The sequence below is a fragment of the Dunckerocampus dactyliophorus genome, chromosome 21, assembly GCF_027744805.1.
Source record: "Dunckerocampus dactyliophorus isolate RoL2022-P2 chromosome 21, RoL_Ddac_1.1, whole genome shotgun sequence".
Classification (NCBI taxonomy): domain Eukaryota; kingdom Metazoa; phylum Chordata; class Actinopteri; order Syngnathiformes; family Syngnathidae; genus Dunckerocampus; species Dunckerocampus dactyliophorus.
The window spans coordinates 15,199,467-15,217,765 of NC_072839.1; the positions used below are offsets into that span (position 1 = coordinate 15,199,467).

Sequence of the window (18,299 nt, forward strand, 5' to 3'; positions counted from 1 at the left end):
GTGCCCCAGATGGGTGGAATTTGAAGAACCCCCAATTGCACCAGAAAGCTCTCTTGCGAGGAATCAAACAACGGCAACACAATGCTGTTTTTTTTTTGTTTTTTTTTACCATGGTGATTTAATTTTAGAACATTCTACTACACAAGCACTTCACTGCATCATGCAACAGCTACTGCACAACCGCCTCAGCCGGCTGCTTCTTCTAGCACAAGGAAACGACCAACACGGACACTTGGTACCAACATTACAAATAAAATATAAAAAGAAAAAGAAAGTGGATCAAAAATCTTTTTAAATTACCATCTTGACGAAACACCAAGAGAACACATTGGATTCCATTTCCGGAATGGCGTCACGTGAAAAGTAAAAAGCAACTGTACACATCAATTTGGACCTTAGGGCTGGAAAGAGTAGAAAAAACAGCATTTTGGTTCTAAAGTTGAGATGAATGTCGACCCCCCGTTCCCCAGACGCAGCACTTTGGGCCTGCTAGTGGGTGAATGGTGCGTTCAAGAGCTGAACGCTTGGAGTGTTTAACTGCTCTCTCGATGGCTCCTGACTTATATATGTTTTTAAATAAAGTTAGAAATAGCATAGACATTTAAAATGGTCACTGTGCGCTACAAAGGTTTCAAAGTAAGGTCAAAAAAACGTGCGGCTTCCTTCAAAATGTAAACAAAAGCTAAGAGGCGTTCGCGTGCAAAGAAAAGAAGTTCATCAACCAATCGGAACATCCACAGTGTTTGAGGTCGTCTGCGCTCGCTGGCAAACCAAAATCGACCCCATCCCAAAAGAAAAGGTAAAAAAATAAGGCCCCTTAGGAGTTTAAAAAAATATATCAAAAAGGAAAAAAAAAGAGGCACCAGAAGTGGAGCTATAAAAAAGTGGTCAGTCTGTGTGGTACCAAAAAAGTGTATTGGATAAAAAGGTTTTGGAGCGAAGATCTGCTACATCATCCTGGATGACGTTCCCGATGGGAAGTGTCCCAAATGCTGCTTCTGTCTCCGTCCACGCTTGGCCTTGTTGCACCTCCTGCAGGACAACATAGGAAGCACACGTCAAGTATGCACAGTAAACCAACAGTGAACAGCTTCTTTTTTGTGTCATTTAATTCATAATGTTGATTTTTCGGGGGATGAGCACCCTGTAGTGGTGTCCTCATGTGACTGCACCAGCCTCCCATCAAACACAGGTGATTGATTTGCAAACTAACTATTTTTGTCACAACTCTTGCCCATGCAATTGAACAGTAAACTGTTTCATCATGATTTTTAACATCTGGAAGCACTAGGCGATGTACGCACCTGGTGAAGCACATGACCACCGCCACAATGATGGCAATCTGGACGGCTCCGATGATGGCGGCAATGAGGACGTAGTGCAGCTTCTGACCACTGGGCACCACGTAGAGGATGTTAAAATCCAGAAGCTCGTCACACTGCAGGCCACCGTACGCCGACTCACACCTGCAGGCATTCACATCAGCGTATTCATGGTAATGGATGTCATCACAATAACCACATGTACAAAACAAGCTAAAGTGTTACCTGCAGGTGGCCTGGTTGTTTCTCATCTCACACTGGCCATGTATGCAAATCAGGGTGTGGTCGGGAGGACAGGGAGTGGAGACTTCCACAAGGCCCTCGCCCTCACCAGGTTTGGGCACAGCTGAAAGAAAAATGATGTTGATGACTGACTGACAGAAGGAATCATGAGAAGGAGCTTATTGAAGATGTTACCAAAAACATCTGGTTTCATCTTCATGCCGTCATCCTTCCTGCTTTTATCTAAAACCACAGAGGAAGAGTTTTACAACCACGTAAGAAACAGAGATGTGGTCCAGGTATGTGTGTGTTCATATTGAGGTCATGTTGTCATTCACTATTCATGAGTTCCTTTTCTTCTTTGCGCCTCCCCTCCTCCATCCTGAATGGTTTTTTTTATAGGTTTTTTTTCACCTTGGAGACATGATTCTCTGGTTACCTTGACAACGTCCCACGTGTCTGATGTCAATCTTCAGCTGCTTGAGGCAGGACGCCTCTCGCACGTGACACGGCGTGTCGTAAGTGACACCGTCACTGCCGCACACCGGGTTGTCGTTGTGACCGTTGCACACGATGTTACACATGCACCTATGTGCACACACACACACGTCAGTGGTTATAGTTGCTGTTGATGTGTGTGTGTGTGTGTGTTTGCAATTACAGTGTGTCCTCAGAGTCTTCATCACACTCGGCACCAAACTTGCAGTTCCCACATTTGGATCCTTTTTTACCGCGTCCGGAACCTTCATCATCTACAGACACACAAGTCGTCATCATCAACATCCACATGTATTTTAAGTATTGTAAGCTAACTCCTCTACTCCTGAACCCCTGCACACAAAAGGCCGATGTGTGAAAACATGCACTCCTACTGTGTTGCCCGTGCAATTTTTTTTCTGACCGGTAAACCACATGGTGTCTCTGTTATTAAAACTCATAAGTCGGACAGACATGAAATTTCTCACACAGCTCAATGAATCCACTGCAACTTTTGAGTTTTTAGCTGTATGACCACAAAATTTGGTAAACACCTTTCGAAAACTAACAAGCACATGTCTATAAAATTTTAGCAAGATTGGTTGAAAAACATGGCCAACATCAAGCAGAACGTCTTTGCTGGGGCACTGAACTGCTTATCAATAAGTCATTATAAAATTGAGGATACCTGTATGATTTGTATGCCAGCACAATCCATAGGAGGCGCCACAGTTGTAATTTACAGTCAATTACGACACCATAGTTATTCTAATTTCTTATTTTTCTTTTCTTATCTCTTCTGTCTTGCCTTGGTTGTTTTATTTTGTGATGAAGTGATTAAGTTTATTATGACATTCTTGCAGAGCTGCTGGAAATGTGAATTTCTATTGGAGATTAATAGAGTACGCACAGTATCTATCATCTATCTATCTGTAACGTGTTTTCATGTGACTGTATGTGACACACACACACACACACACACACACACACAGATTACCTCCATCTCCAGATCCGGAGGCTCCATCTGACAAACAAGACAGAAGCGAACAATCACGTCAACACGCAAGCTAACTTGTTGATTTAAGAGCGGGTTTGTGTGCATTACCGTGGTAACAGGGTCCCTCCGACACAATGCTGATGGCTCGTTGTTTCCTGCACGCCACCCGCCGCAGAAAGCATTCGTTCTGGTACGTGTCTCCGTTGGAGCCACAGACAGGGATGTACTTCTTGTGGCACTGGAAACCAAACAGCGCATGTTTAAACGCTCACTGCTGCTACACGCTGGCTGGGAAAGGAATGATAGCACATCACAAAGGGTGGACTTACATGGAACTGACAGACGCACTTGATGTCGGCGCCGTTGTCGCGGCAGGTCCCACCGAAACGACACGTGCCTGCGTCGCACACGCGCAGGTCGCTCTTCTTGTCGGACAGGTCTGAAAACAAAACATTAAAGTCACAAAAGATGTTCATTCATCTGTAATATGTCACGCTAATTGTGCTCTCCTTTGGCAGGAAATCCATCGTCACCACACCAAAAGACGAATGAGCATGAGCTTGCCCGCCGAGGACTGTACTCTTATCCGGAGGTAGTGAGTGATCTCGCTTCCATCGCTAACACTGTCCACACGAAAACGACGTTTTTCTTCTCTGTTTTCCAAATGTTAGCTGTAAAAATGGAGTCCACCCAATGTAGTACTATGTTGTGCTATGCTATGATGCTGCCATCAAAAGAACCGAAAAGAGGTGTGGCTTATGCAAAAAGTGTATACAAAGGCTCTGTCTCAATTGGCACACTTCCATACTTACACTTAGTACTTTGAGTGCACAAGCGTACCCAGATGTTGCACTCAAAACGCCCCAAATGGTGAGTGTGCAGCGATAGACCCGAACCTCCCTCAATCCTTGCCATCTTGGCTACATAGCGGAAGTGGAGGGACTAACTCAAGTGGTTGTAATTCACAATTAATAAGGAGAGGAAGAAGAAGAGGACGCAGATACATATTGCAATGGTCATTTCCATGAAGTGGCACAGCACTACACTGATGCACATAAATCAATGTATGGGAAACACTGCATCTTTGTTTTCATGACAACACCAACTAGAGAATGTCGACAGACATTATCGCTTCAGTAGCATATGTGTTGTAAACACCAAGAGGCACCAGAGCCTGACCCTGAAAATGTCATCTCAATTTGGATAAACACTGAGAAAAACATCTGTGGATTCTCCAAAAACGGTTTCCTGTTTCCTGTGGACTGGTGTCTGGAGCATAGCATGCTTTGTCCAGCCTGTTGAAGAAACCCTCCAAAAGGACTTGCGATTCTTGATCCATACCTGCTTCTGGAAAGGTATGAGTGACAATTTCCGCATGTGCCAATGGTAATGGATTACCACACCAATGTTGAATTCTTGGGCTTGCTTATGCAGCAATCCTCCAAAATGGTGGACTGTGATGAGGGATGTTTCCACTAAATCTTTTCTATTTTATCTTATGAGAACATCTCCTTTGGTGGATGAAGGAACCTGAAGACTGCATTCAAATATACAGTATCCAGTAAAACAACCTACCATCACCCATGCTAATTACTATGTGAGATTTGTGCTAATATCACATGAGCAAATCCAGCCACTGACAACCCCAAGCGATCATGGGAGATCTCTGTAATGTTTGCATTTGTACATCCTTGTGTGTGTGTTAATTAGAGGGGTTGTGACCCTGCCCCCCTTTGTAATTAGTGGAAACCTGAGTGTCACATTACTGCCACCAGGAAGAGATTCACATCCTGAGCAAGCAAAAGAGAATGTGTCATCATTTCAAGTCACAAGAACTCGGAGAGGCTGACGAGTCAGTGACCTGGAACGAGACTGGATGTTCTTCTTCCTTAAAGGGGGAGGAGCCTGGAATGAACATTTCCTCTGTGATCATCTCCTCGCTCCTTCATCACCGCTGTCCAGCACGAGGCCGCCAGCTGTCACACGGACGTCACTAAACCGCCATTTTATCGTTCCGCCCCTCATACGGAGGTCCCACTGCACATGTGACGACCACAGCGTGTGTTTTCCAGAGCGAGCACACACACACACACACACATGTGCCTCGCCCTATTCCTCCAGTCTGTAATTAGCTCCAAAATAACGTCCAGTTAAAGGATGAAAGAAGCTTTCCTGACCTTCAATATTCCTTCTCCTCACCACAGAAGACCAAAGGTGCAGTAGTCAGGGCAACACAAACACTGATGATGTGTGATGACAGGAGGTGACCTCTGACCTCCTCACGAAGGGCCTTGGTTGTGTGTGTGGGTGTGTGTGTACGTGGGTGCGCACGTCTCACCTGGGCATTCAGCGTTCTTCCCTGGGCCGCAGTCAGTGGATGATCCTCCCCCACGAGGGTTGCTGCTTTGGGCTGCAGGAAGGAGCAGCAGGAGCAGCAGCAGGCAGGAGGAGGCCAGAGGAGCCATGATGGAGGGAGGAGGGTGATGGAGGTGAGAAGAAGTGGGGGGAGAAATTTGGTAGATGACGTCAGACGAGGAGAAAAAAGAAAGGTTTTGTCCGAAATAAAATGTTGGGCAAAGCATCCAAGATGTCCGAGGGTTTTCAATGCTTCATGGCTGAGAAGGATGAGCACAAAGCGGACACACAACAAAGCGCAGCAGCGACCCCCCACGCCTCCGACGCCCCCCTGAAAACAGACCCTCACAGCCCGGACTCTGCCTCCATCCCCCAGCCGCGCTGCCTCGCACTCAAGCCGGCGCGGAGAAAGCGCGGAGTGCCGCGGACTCAAAGATCCAGCGAGCGCTTCTTAGCGGGGTACCAACAGCATGGAAGCCGAAGCCGAGTGAGGATACGCCGGGGAAGATGCACGGGATAGGCTCGGTTGGGACCTTTTTTGTCCGCCTCCTCTTCTTCTTCTTCAACGAGCCTCATCAACAAAGGCCCGGGTCACGTGACCAGTGTCAGACCCCTCCCATAATTCCCAGAGCGCGACACGTGACGTCATTACGTCGCGTCTCTCCAGGTGGTCCCCCTGAAGACGTCACACAAAACCACAATAATAAACATCTTTATACATTTTTATTGATAATTAGTTACTCATCACAGAAAATATGCATTGGTTTTTAATACTAAATACATCAATGATGTAGATAAAATACATTTTATTCATATTTGACGCTAATGCAAATTTCCAAAGATCAATCGGCAAGACCCTAACAATAAATAAGTTTCAAACCTTTCAGTAACACAAAGTGCTGCCACATGGTCAGATAAAGTAGATCAACAGAGGGCGCTAGCTCACTGTACTTCATCGTATGTCACACGAATGCAATCATCTCGTTTCATGGATCAGCATGTTTATTGACTGTAAATAATGGCTTATGTTTTATATTGCAATAATTTGGAAGTTGGACTGTATTTGTTTCGACTTGACCTTTGAAATCGTCAGCCATCACGCACACTCAAGAGTTGTGGGAAAGGTGGTGGATTTCCGAGTGTTGTGTTTGGTTTTAAAGAAAGTAACTTTATTGATCGCAAAGATTTTCTTCTGTTTCTTTTCACACAACAGACATCGTCTCTCGCTAAGTGGACGCCTACAGGCATTTTGCCGTCTAATTACGAATATTGATCCAACACACTGTTGAATTAATCCTCAACATGACTTATTATTGTTAAGTCTTACTATTAGTAAGCCATCAGGGCTCATTAGTCAACTCCCTCATTCTTCACCTCGTCTTCCTCACATTTCATTGGGAATATATTCCAGCCAGGTTGGTCCCATGCACGCTGAAGTGATTTATCCATAATATATGATTTTTTTAGAAAAGTGCATTCATGATTAATTGATGTTGTAAACAATGCATGTTTCATTTGATGGAGTTTTTTTCGTATAATGCTCAAGAAGTGTTTGTTTTCAACGTGGACTGGATGACAACTTCTTGTTCTGTTTTTCGGTTGGCTTCCCTTTTGACTTGAATTTGACAGCAGTCAGTGAGGAAGTTAGGGTTAAACATGTTTTTTTTTTTTGCTTTAGTGGCAAAAAGGATAAAAAACTCATTTGTAGTCAATCAAAAAGGGAAGCATAGTTTTATGACAAACAAGTGGTGCATTTTGTCTATTTTAGACACGTGTTTAAAATTGTTCATTTTATCTCTAAATTGTGTCGCTAATTCGCTATAAACTATAGCTTAACTCGATTGCCAGCTAGCAAACTTGGCTAATAATTCCGGTCCAGAATGCTCTCGTTATGGTGGCCTTTCAGGGTCAAAAAGCACTTGGGCGAAGTACTCCTGTAAAAGCGCAAATGCATTAGGCTGTCACGATGTACTGAGTTCCTTGCGAGTGTTTGACTCGGTGTAGTGTAAAACAGGTTTATTATAGGTAGAGTTTGCGCTTTATGGTTTCCATTCTAACTGGCAGCTCTTAATGCGTAATAAACTGTGTTAATGTGTTAAATCACTTGTGTAAGCCAGACGTCAATCAAACTAGTCTTACTGTGGGAAAGAGAGGGCGGGAGGAGGGTGTGTATGCAAGAACGTGTGCGTATGTGAGAGCGCACGGTGCAGCTCGTTCAGGTTGTCACATTGTTGTTATTGTTAAACAGGAAGGCTCCACGTCCACGCAGGTCCATGTTGCTTGTGGTGGCCCATGTGGAAGTACATGAAGGTGGTCCACGTTGTTTGTCTTCCACCCGAATAAGACGAAGAAGACGAGTCTGGACGTGAAGATGTGCGGAGGTGCGGTGGACTACCTTTTTCTTCTTTTTTTCCTTCTTCTTCTGCTGACGTTTGACCGCTGCTGCTGCACCCCAACCGACAGGAGAGGTACGGCCAGGCGCTCCAATGCGCCGCTGCACCATTACTAAGTTTAACAGCGTTTACTTTCCATACGTCACGTGGCAGTGTTGAGCCAATGGGGGCAAACACTTTGACTGTTTAATGTCAAAGACAGTGCTTAATTGTATCATTACTATGTTACATTACGTCATGAAATTATTGATTGACGTCATCTAGTACATGGAACAATATTGATAAAAAGATATGAACTAATATAACATTTCAATGAGAACCTCATGTGTTAATCAAGAAGCGTTTATCGCAGGGTGGATGGTTTCATGTATCTGTATGTGTATCTCTGCCAACCTTTAGTAATTATTATTTGCTAACAAAAACATTTGCTTGTAACGTCTTGCTGCATTATTTTGTTATTCATGACTGCAATAATTGCTGCATTTAGGCGTTGCTGATAGTTCTCAGTGACTGCATGTGAGTCAGCTGGGATAGGCTCCAGCTCAGCCGTGCCCCTGAAATGAATGAATGACTGAATGGATGGATGGACGCATGCTTCTGCTCATCTTTTCAACACGTGGTTGCAAGCTTGTTACGACCTGAGAGGATGCAGGAATACCCTAGAAAAATCCACGCATGCACTGGAAAGAAGTGCAAACTCCTGTGGCCAATGAGAAGCTTGAAAAAATGGCATCAGCTGCATCCTGATGCCTCCGTTTCTCAATATAGTGACATATTAGATGCACATTTTTGTGTATTTCATGGTTAAAATCAAGCATGAATGCATGTTAGAAACTCGAAAACCGGGGTGTCCAAAGTGCAGCCAAGGGGCCAATTTTGGCCCCAAGCTTGTTTTTCCCATTGGCCCTCTGCACATTCTAAAAATAAACCTAATTCATTCTTTAAACATACTTTAAAAGTGAATTTCCCTGCTGTGGGATTAATAAAGTACTATACATACAAACAATGTATTATTAGATATTACACTAACTTGCTTTGTTACCTGTAACAATAAGCTAAGGTGTGGATGTGGCACCCCTGATCTAGGTGTGAATGTGCCATGTGATTGGCTGGCGACCAGTCCAGGGTGAGGACCAGTGGTATAGAAAAAACATGGCTGGTGCTCGTCTATACATAGACTGGGAGGTAACATGACGGCATGCCCGTGCGTGCAAGCTCCCTGTAACTTCCGCTCTTGCTGGAGTTGACCAGAAATCTCAATTTACATGTGGACAACTTGCAAAATTGCTTTGGAAAATTAACATTTTTAAAGACACACACGTGTGGTCTGGAGTGATTTTCTCACAACATGTGGAGAATAATACCTGCACAACAGCGCTGTCTTGCTGTGACTGTGACACCTGTGTTTTAGATGAGAATGGTCCTTGAGAAGCTTGCATGCATCTTTGAAAGGAATCTTCACAACGGTCCCAGAGGTTGGACGTGAACTCTGCAGGATGGCGGCTTGGAAGTCGTGCATGTGTGTGTTAGCCTGGCAGGTGAGCGACTAGCAGTAGCCGTGCACCCTGCGGGATTGTCAGCACTGGAATGTGGGGAATGTTGAAGGTCACACCGTGCTGGCGGGATTAAACAGGCTGAGTACAAACATGTTCAACCTGCTGGCTCACGGGGTCAAAGGTCAGTGACGTCAGTTCCAAACTTTCACACGAGGTCACGCAGGAAGCGGGGTGCGGCGCGGCACAATGGCGTCCGGCATGGCCTCAGTGGCGACGCGGAACGTCGGCACACCAATACGCTACGACGACGCTTGGCGAGATGCCTGCGAGACGACTCTCACACGCACGTGCACACGTACGGTACGTGCGCGCACGCCGACATGTTCAGGCAGTGTCGGCGTGTGTGTGAGGCTTGCAAAAGCAGTCGGACGTGTTCAAACTGGCCAGAAGTTGCGAAAGTGAACAAAGTGTGTCGTTTAATCATGTCACATGGCACTAGCTTGGTTAGCTCACTGCATGCACACTTGGGACTTGTGGGTAATGTAGTGTGAACTGGAGTTGTTTGCTCATGCTTAAGGAGCGCATAACAAGTGTGTGTTTTGGTGGGAATGAAGCTGCTAAGTGTTTTCAGCAGGGCGGCTGTCAACTGGCTGAGACATTCCTGCAGCGTGTGTGTGTGTGTGAAAGAGAGAGCGAGAGAGAGAGATTAGCGCACAAGGCCGCTGTGTTCTTGTTGTGGATCCTGCAGCACATTTTGTCTGTCTGACCCCTGACTTGGTTCTAAGTGCACATGAAAACAAAGCGTCAATGAAAGTCAATAAAAGCGCTTCAAATTAAATGAGCCGTGAATCATTTTGGCCACAGGCAAGGTGAAACACAATAGGTGGGTGGGACCAAAGTTAGAAGTCATCCCTGCAGTGACACAGTTTGGTCACTATGTCACTAAACAGGAGGTTGGCCACATTTTATTTGCTGTGTGAAAGGCGGTGTTCAGGAATTCAGCCAATACGTTGGACATTTCGCCCGCTCAGAAGATGACAAACGTGCATGTGAAGGTTGCCCTCGGACGCCGCCTCGCTTTTTGACTTTTACCAAGATGGATTTTGGCGTGAAGCTGACGACGCCCACCCTCACATGTTGACCCGGTCAAATAAACATCGTCAGTCACATGTTCAGTGACACGCTTTGACCACTAGGGCCCGCTATCACAGTTGCATCTGATTAGTATTGTGTGATTTGTTGGTAAATGATGACAACTGGAAAAGAGTGTTGACAAGATGACTGTCCGTTATTGTGTGCAAGTGTTGACAACAGCAGCTAACTCATTAGGGCTAATTGAACACACACACACACACACACACACACAAACACATTGCCCTTCCAGTCCTGAAAGACATGTTGTCATGGCCAGTTGGGGGCGTAGCCTCCCGCCCCACTTCTCTCATTTGTCGCATTGTGGGCAAAAGTCATGTGTTAGCATTTAGCATTAGCCATGAGGCTTGCAATGAACTATACTTTTACTGTGTCCATGTGTGTGTGTGTGTGTGTTTGCGTGTTTTTGTGTGTTTGTCAAACCTTGACAGAAGGTCAAAAGGTCAATTCCAAACAAACATTCACTGGGACATTGTATCCACTTTTTCTACACAAACATCTTGATTACGGGACATCCGAGGTTCGTTGCCAGTGTGAGGTCGAGGGGGCGTGGCTTTGATGGCGTGAAACCTGTGATGGAGGTGGATGACCTGCTGACTGTGACACACACACACACACAGTGTTTGTCTAGAACATTCCATGTTTCTCAACTGAGTCAGTGAGACGACAGAGGCTCAGCTTGTCTCCTCTGACTAGTGCCGGTCATGCTTTGTCCCTCAATTACAAGCAAAAGTTACGGCCTCACGGGGACGCTGTTGTGTCGCACTTTGACTTCTTGTTGTTTTCCAGGAAGCGAGCAAGCGCACTAACAGACGGAGCCTGAAAGGCTTCATTCCTCACGCGTTCACCCCGTCACAGACTAACAACTTCCTTGTCTCCTTTTCTCACAACAAAACACTGCTTCACACACTCTGGAACGCTCCATGCCTGTCAGCCATCTTAAAGATAACCACCAGGAACGGCTCAACTAGAAATAAAACAAATTCGACTATATGTGAAGACAAATAAAGTCAACATGTTGATTCCTGTGTAAGCGCTCCCTTCTGTGGCCAACAAAGGAATTACATACTCTCTCTGTCTCTGTTAGTGTGCCAAGGGACGAGCAACCAGCTGACCTTGCTGGGCACTCCTGAAAACCACTATGACAACATGGTGAGGATGTACGCCAACTGCTCGGTGGTCCTGGACAACCTGGAGATCACGCACACTCTGCAGCAACACGACCTCTCTTTCCTCCAGGTGGGCGTCAGCATCACAAATCCACAAATTCAGCAACGCTTGAACGTTTTCCTCCATCATGTTTGCCTACAGTCCATCGAGGAAGTCGGCGGCTATGTGCTGGTCGCCATTAACGAAGCACCGATAGTCCCGCTGGTCAACTTGAGGCTGATCCGAGGTCAGAACCTCTACGAGAGTCAGTATGCCCTGCTGGTCATGTCCAACTACCACAGGAACTACTCGTCCTCCACGCTCAACTTCACTGGTGGCCTCAGACAGCTTCAGCTCAGCAGCCTGACCGGTACTGCACCTGAAGGGTTCTAATTACCTTTGCTGCAGACAGTGCAAATAACACCTCATGTTCTGTGTCCGTCATGATCAGAGATTCTTAGAGGAGGAGTTAAGATGACCCACAATCATTTGCTGTGCAACATGGACACCATCCAGTGGTGGGACGTCCTGGACAAAAGCAGCAATCCCAGATTGGTTTTAAAGATGGATGACTTTGCACGCAACTGTATGTCATGTTGTTGTTTTCCTTTACATAAAAAGCTGCCTTCTTTTTTTGACAAGTGTTTTTGTCCAGGTGATCCCTGCCATCCGTCATGTGTCAACGGGTCGTGTTGGGCGGCCGGACCGGAACACTGCCAGAAATGTAAACACACTCACAACACGTCTTTTCAAATGAACGTCTCTATTCAATCAACCAATGGGGTTTCCAACAGCCCTGTAGGTTTCTAATTAGCGCCAGTCAGAAAGCTTTAACATCTGCGGCTGTAGGCAACCTCCTGCTATAGTTGTTATTAAGATTTGAAGTATCATTAGTGGTCAGCATCCAACATCGTGATCTAGCTCTGTATGCGCTTTAAAATGTTGCTACTCTTGTCATGTGTCATGTGTATTACACTTGCTGTACTGTTGCTTGCAATTAGAACATCAGTGCTATGCTGGCAGAGCACTGTTATTACAACATTGGTTCTATTGCCACTGCGTTGTGCAATATATTGGTTGATAAATGACTGTGCGGTCAAAGAGAGCTAAATTTTTCCATCCCACTTTGTCATGCACTCCACATCATTATTACAGTTAAAAAGTTAACTTGTTATATATAATCAATTTTTACCTTTCAAAAATAGCTCCTCTTTAATTCCAGTTAATGCCAAGTCCTCTTTGTGCTTTAGGTAAATAAATGCCCCAGCTAGAATTACAGTAAACATGGCTCTCATGACATGCAGTGATACACCATGACCTGTAATGGCGTGTCTCTCCCTCTAGTCACCAAGTCGCAGTGTGCTGAGCAGTGCAGCCGGAGGTGTCGCGGTCCCAAACCCAGCGACTGTTGTAACGAGCACTGTGCAGCAGGCTGCAACGGCCCGCGGGCCACCGACTGTCTGGTCAGTGAACCGGACTCAAATGTGAGCGTGCCCGCCCTCTTGTGGTGCGTCTGACCATGACACCCGATGTCCTTTCAGGCGTGTCGGCTGTTCAATGACGACGGCACCTGCAAAGACGCGTGTCCTCCTGAGAAGCTCTACGACCTGAAAACACACCAAGTCATCAACAATCCTAACGCCAAGTTCACCTACGGCGCCACCTGTGTCAAGTCCTGCCCACGTAAGACACATCTATGGATACATAAATGTATGCGCATGTGCAGCTTCGCACATGCTGGCGTGTGTGTTTGTGCAGACAACTACGTGGTGACCGGAGGCTCCTGCGTGCGCACGTGCGGCGCAGGCATGTACGAAGTGGATGACAACGGCGTGCAGCGCTGTCGAACCTGCGAGGGACCGTGTCCAAAAGGTAGCTCGGCCCCCACACGTCCACCATGACAAAACAGAGTGACGTTCTTGTTGTCTCTTCCAGCGTGTGATGGCGTCGGTGTGGGGACTCTTGTGAACGCCATCGCCATCAACGCCTCCAATATTGAGTTGTTCCGAAACTGCACCAAGATCAATGGCGACATCTTCTTCATTGAGACCTCCTTCACTGGGTCAGTCCACAATAGCAAGAAGTTAGCACTAGTTAAAGTGCTAACTGGGATTAGCTTGCATCATCCCTCATGCTCATTTCATGCTTGAAATGTTTCTCTGATTGGTTCCTGCAGCGATGCTCACTATAAGATCCCGCCCATGGACCCGGCCAAGCTGGAATACTTCCGAACTGTAAAGGAAATCACAGGTAGGTCGAAAGATGAACTTCTTTGTTTGTTTTGGTCCTAAATCTGTGAGTCTTCCAGGATTCCTGCTGATCCAATCCTGGCCCAAGAACATGACATCTCTGTCCGTGTTTGAGAACCTGGAGATCATCCGAGGAAGAACCACACGAGCGTAAGTCGCCTTCCCAATAGGACTGTGCTGCCCCCATGTGGCCAACATATTTCATAGCAAAATTGCGCCGACTCAGACAACACAGCCTGGCTGTGGTGAGGGTCCAGAATCTACACTGGTTGGGTCTGCGCTCCCTGAAGGAGGTCAGCGCTGGAAGAGTGGCCCTGAAGGACAACCCTCAGCTGTGCTACACTCGCAATGACCAGTGGGCCCGCCTCTTCAGATCGTCAGACCAAATCATCACAGTGAGAAACGTGGCGTCGTCCCAACTCTGCCGTGCGTTTAAGGATGTCGTCGTCATCGTCAGTGACCACTCAGTGACCACAATCTCAGAACCTTTTTCTGGTCTCCATGCAGAACAACAGAACCACACCTGTGACGTGCAGTGTACAGATCAAGGCTGCTGGGGCCCGGGGCCAGCCATGTGTGTCTCCTGCCTACACTTTGACCGCAGGGGGCGCTGTGTGGCCTCGTGCAACCTGCTGCATGGGTAAGGACACGCCCCCTGCTGCTGTCAATCAAACACAGATATGCTGACATGCTATGTGTGTGTAGGGAGCCCAGGGAGGTGGAGGTGAACAGGAGCTGTGTGGAATGTCATGCTGAGTGTCTCGTGATGAAAGGGAGGCCAACCTGCTATGGCACGGTCAGATTTTTACATTTTGTTAATATTGCTATGGGCGTTCTAGCCTTGACTCTTCCGTCCATCCTCTGTCGCCTGCAGGGTCCCGACCAGTGTTCCCAGTGCGCCCGCTTCAAAGATGGTCCCCACTGCGTGCCACGATGCCCTCATGGCGTGATGGGCGACGGCGACATAATGATCTGGAAATACGCTGACAGTGCCGGCCAGTGCCAGTCATGTCACCAGAACTGCACCGAGGGGTGGGGACACATTAAACGCACAAATAGATGACTTGTAGCGACTTGAGATGTAACTTGTGTGCTTGTTGTGTAGGTGCACAGGTCCTGGACTGTCGGGATGCTCAGGGTAGTGTGATGACTCCATTGTGTCTTGTAGCAAGTCAACATGTCCGAACAACATTAAGTTGTGTTTGCTTTTTGCGTCCTCAGGGCTTCCTCACACTCCACACTCGCGGTGGGCGTGGTCAGCGGGCTCTTGGTTATCGTCCTCCTGTCGTTGGTGGTCTCTGTGTTGCTCAGGCGACGGCAAATCAAGAGGAAAAGGACGTTGCGGCGCCTCCTGCAGGAGAGAGAGGTAGGGAGCTTACTGACCTTTGTCTCTCCCTGGTGGCAGTACTATAAAATGATGCGTGTGTGTGTGCAGCTGGTGGAGCCGCTGACCCCCAGTGGCCAGGCTCCCAACCAGGCGCTGCTGAGGATGCTGAAAGAGACGGAGCTGAAGAAGATTAGGGTTCTCGGCTCTGGCGCTTTTGGGACCGTGTACAAAGTGAGGGACTTTTTCAGAAGCTTTTTCCAGTGAATCTGATGTACACTTGAGTGCGCAGCCCATGAGAGAATGTCCTGTTGTTTTAGGGTTTGTGGATCCCTGATGGCGAGAATGTGAAAATCCCGGTCGCCATCAAAGTACTCAGAGAGGCAACGTCACCCAAAGCCAACAAAGAAATCCTGGACGTAAGCCACCTTCGTCTTCGCCCGCTGTTGGAGCTCAGCCAGTCGCATGACCATGCTGTTTTTGCAGGAGGCGTACGTGATGGCGAGCGTGGACCACCCTCATGTGTGCCGCCTGCTGGGGATCTGCCTGACGTCGTCCGTGCAGCTGATAACTCAGCTGATGGCATACGGCTGCCTGCTGGACTACGTGAGACACCACCAAGAGAACGTGGGTGCTCAGTGGCTGCTCAACTGGTGCGTCCAGATTGCCAAGGTGAGTACTGCGAGGACAAAGTCCACTGGATTCTAGAGAAACAAAGTAGCGGCTTGACTGTTGACCTGTGCAGGGGATGAGCTACCTGGAGGAGCGCCACCTGGTGCATAGAGATCTGGCAGCGAGAAACGTCCTGGTAAAAACTCCCAATCACGTCAAGATCACGGACTTTGGCCTTGCCAAACTTCTCACGGCCGACGAGAAGGAATACCACTCTGACGGAGGAAAGGTGTGTGTGCTTGTGTATTTCGCTGTGATGCTAAGCGTGTCTGAGTGCTTCTCAATGAAGCACTCAGACACGCCACACGCAACACACACTCATAGCACTTTATTTATTTATTTATTTATTTGTATTATTTACTTGCATTAATGTCTCTTCTGTTGTTGCTTAATTTCTTGGTATTTATGTATATGTGTTTATGTTTCTTATGTTCTTATTCTTTCTTGTGTTTTTCTTTCTTTTCCTTGGGAGAATGAACAGAATAAGATTTTCATTGCATGGTATAACTGCTGTTTTACCATGCACATGACAATAAAACTCTCTTGAATCTTGAATCTTGAACATACATCGACAATAGCGACTCAACGGCTTCTCCTCAGGTTCCTATCAAGTGGATGGCACTGGAGTCCATCCTGCAGTGGACCTACACACACCAGAGTGATGTTTGGAGTTACGGTAGGTCAAGATACGCCCTTCCCCTACCTGACTTCACCCATCTGTCAATCAAACCCTCCGATCTCCCTCCAGGTGTGACTGTGTGGGAGTTGATGACGTTTGGTTCCAAACCGTACGATGGCATCCCAGCCAGCGAGGTGGCGTCGGTTCTGGAGCGAGGCGAGCGCTTGCCGCAGCCGCCCATCTGCACCATCGACGTCTACATGCTGATGGTCAAGTGTAAGCAGGGATGGGATGGCGGACACTCGCTAGGCAGAGGGGGCGGGCCCACTAAAGAGCAACTTCTGTGTCCGCAGGTTGGATGATCGACCCGTCCAGTAGACCCAAGTTCAGGGAACTCATCGTGGAGTTTTCCAAGATGGCGCGGGATCCCTCCAGGTACCTGGTCCTGCAGGTAGGTTAGCGCTATACTATTCTTAGGTGACTTTTAATCTCTCCTTTTAATCTCTCTCTTCCTTTCTTTGTCAGTGTGACCCGCCCAGCCCGTCCGACAGCAGGTTCTACTCCCGCCTGCTGAGCTCGGACGACACAGATGATGTGGTGGATGCCGAGGAGTACCTGTTGCCTTACAAAGTCTCCAGTAACCGTAGCGACCACCCATGCAGCGCCGCGGTATGCACCATTATTTTAAATGATGCATCTCGATGAGCTGTGACCCATTTGCATGCCACACGCCTTTTGTGTGTCAGCAGGCTCATCCTGTGCGCACAAACAGCATTGCCATGCGTTACATCAGCGACCCGACCGGCAACACAGCTGACAAAGAAGACCTCAGCGTCCACGGTAAAAACACACGTACAGCACTTCACAAAGTCCAGAACATGGCTCAGCAATGTTTGCTTGCAGAGTACATGAACCAGGATGAGAGCGGGCCCAGCAGCAGGCCCTCAGAGGTCCACAATCCCAACTACGAAGATCTGAGTCCAGTGTGGGGCGCTGCGTCGTTACCCTTCCTACCAGAAGATAGAAAAATCGGCCACGGAGTCGAGGAGGGACCTGAGTACTTAAACACAGCGCAAAGCTCGCTGCCCCGCATTGCCAGCCTCGACAACCCAGACTACCAGGCTGACTTCCTTCCCCGGGCCACGCCCTCTAACATGGGCACCAGAGGTCCGTTCCTCCCGGCTGCTGAGAACCACGAATACCTGGGCCTGGCTGGTGCAATGCAGACCTCTGTTTGCTAGGGGGCACTACACCCCCAATGTGACAATATTGACACTTGATCTGATTTTACAGTACAGTAGCTGGTTGAGTGTCCTACAGCAACAAAAACAGACTTGAATCTTCCAAGTCTTTTCTGGTGCATGAATTCAGTCATATAATTAGCGAGTTCCCACTTATTTTGTTGACCACTGTGCACTTAAAATGTTTTTGCTAGTTGTTCTTGTGTTGTTGATGTATGAATGTTGACCACAATGAGCCAAACACTGCTCGACATCACTGATGTTGACATTTTAATGTATGTAGCTTTAGCCTGTAGCTTTTTTTTTTTTTAGCTTTAATTTATGTGAAATGTTTGTGGAGCCACTTTGAAAGAAGCACAATACTTGTTTTTCTTATTAATTAAAAGTCAAATTTCTGAAGCGTGTTGTTTCAACTGTGGTAGTTAGACGTAACAGTGCATTAGTCCACTGGGTGGCGCTACAAGATAAGTTAACAAACAACATTACAAGAATTGTTTTATTCGAGAGGTTCATTAAATTGAATAACACTTCCCATCAAACAAGACAAGTTAATGTAGTAGTTAATGTCAATTATTTTCATAAGAAATAAATTGTTCTTCTCTTGGTTTGAATCACTGTGGTATTAATTTGA

The 18,299-nt window shown here is 47.0% G+C and overlaps 2 protein-coding genes across 6 annotated transcripts; one reads left to right on the forward strand and one right to left on the reverse strand.

Moving 5' to 3' along the window:
- Window positions 1–87: 87 nt before the first annotated feature.
- LOC129174140 (tomoregulin-1-like) lies at window positions 88–5,976 on the reverse strand. Its single transcript, XM_054765787.1, has 10 exons — window positions 5,357–5,976; window positions 3,348–3,457; window positions 3,127–3,256; window positions 3,019–3,045; window positions 2,206–2,296; window positions 1,984–2,132; window positions 1,740–1,787; window positions 1,548–1,668; window positions 1,305–1,466; window positions 88–1,032 (listed from the first exon to the last, which is right to left on the reverse strand). The coding sequence occupies exons 1-10, from the start codon at window positions 5,598–5,600 to the stop codon at window positions 948–950; spliced, it is 1,167 nt and encodes a 388-aa protein (XP_054621762.1). The 5' UTR covers window positions 5,601–5,976; the 3' UTR covers window positions 88–947.
- Window positions 5,977–6,564: 588 nt separating this feature from the next.
- Window positions 6,565–18,272, forward strand: LOC129174134 (melanoma receptor tyrosine-protein kinase-like). 5 transcript variants are annotated; one of them, XM_054765768.1, is made up of 28 exons: window positions 6,565–6,788; window positions 7,622–7,841; window positions 11,502–11,653; window positions 11,726–11,933; window positions 12,015–12,149; window positions 12,219–12,287; window positions 12,908–13,026; window positions 13,105–13,246; window positions 13,322–13,435; window positions 13,499–13,625; window positions 13,740–13,813; window positions 13,872–13,962; window positions 14,039–14,238; window positions 14,320–14,452; window positions 14,518–14,608; window positions 14,687–14,844; window positions 14,918–14,950; window positions 15,034–15,178; window positions 15,248–15,370; window positions 15,457–15,555; window positions 15,623–15,808; window positions 15,882–16,037; window positions 16,409–16,484; window positions 16,557–16,703; window positions 16,781–16,878; window positions 16,953–17,096; window positions 17,174–17,267; window positions 17,331–18,272. In XM_054765768.1, exons 2-28 carry the CDS (start codon window positions 7,745–7,747, stop codon window positions 17,666–17,668), a joined length of 3,549 nt encoding a protein of 1,182 aa, XP_054621743.1. In that variant the 5' UTR covers window positions 6,565–6,788; window positions 7,622–7,744; the 3' UTR covers window positions 17,669–18,272. The 5 variants fall into 5 exon arrangements, 4 of the variants coding, with proteins under 4 accessions (XP_054621743.1, XP_054621742.1, XP_054621745.1 ...); XM_054765767.1 differs by lacking the exon at window positions 6,565–6,788 and having other exon boundaries at window positions 7,564–7,841; XM_054765769.1 differs by lacking the exon at window positions 6,565–6,788 and having other exon boundaries at window positions 7,565–7,841; window positions 17,177–17,267.
- The last annotated feature ends 27 nt before the right edge of the window (window positions 18,273–18,299 follow it).

Excerpts from the sequence above, each read along its gene's own strand:
- LOC129174140 (XM_054765787.1), bottom strand. The coding sequence starts at position 5,600 with ATGCTTTGCCCAACATTTTATTTCGGACAAAACCTTTCTTTTTTCTCC. Across the intron at positions 2,297-3,018 it reads CTCCGGATCTGGAGATGGAG|ATGATGAAGGTTCCGGACGC; the intron begins GTAATCTGTGTG and ends GTGTGTCTGTAG. Across the intron at positions 1,033-1,304 it reads GTGGTCATGTGCTTCACCAG|GAGGTGCAACAAGGCCAAGC; the intron begins GTGCGTACATCG and ends GTTGTCCTGCAG.
- LOC129174134 (XM_054765768.1), top strand. The coding sequence starts at position 7,745 with ATGTGCGGAGGTGCGGTGGACTACCTTTTTCTTCTTTTTTTCCTTCTT. Across the intron at positions 13,027-13,104 it reads CGCGGGCCACCGACTGTCTG|GCGTGTCGGCTGTTCAATGA; the intron begins GTCAGTGAACCG and ends ATGTCCTTTCAG. Across the intron at positions 14,951-15,033 it reads GGACTGTCGGGATGCTCAGG|GGCTTCCTCACACTCCACAC; the intron begins GTAGTGTGATGA and ends TTGCGTCCTCAG.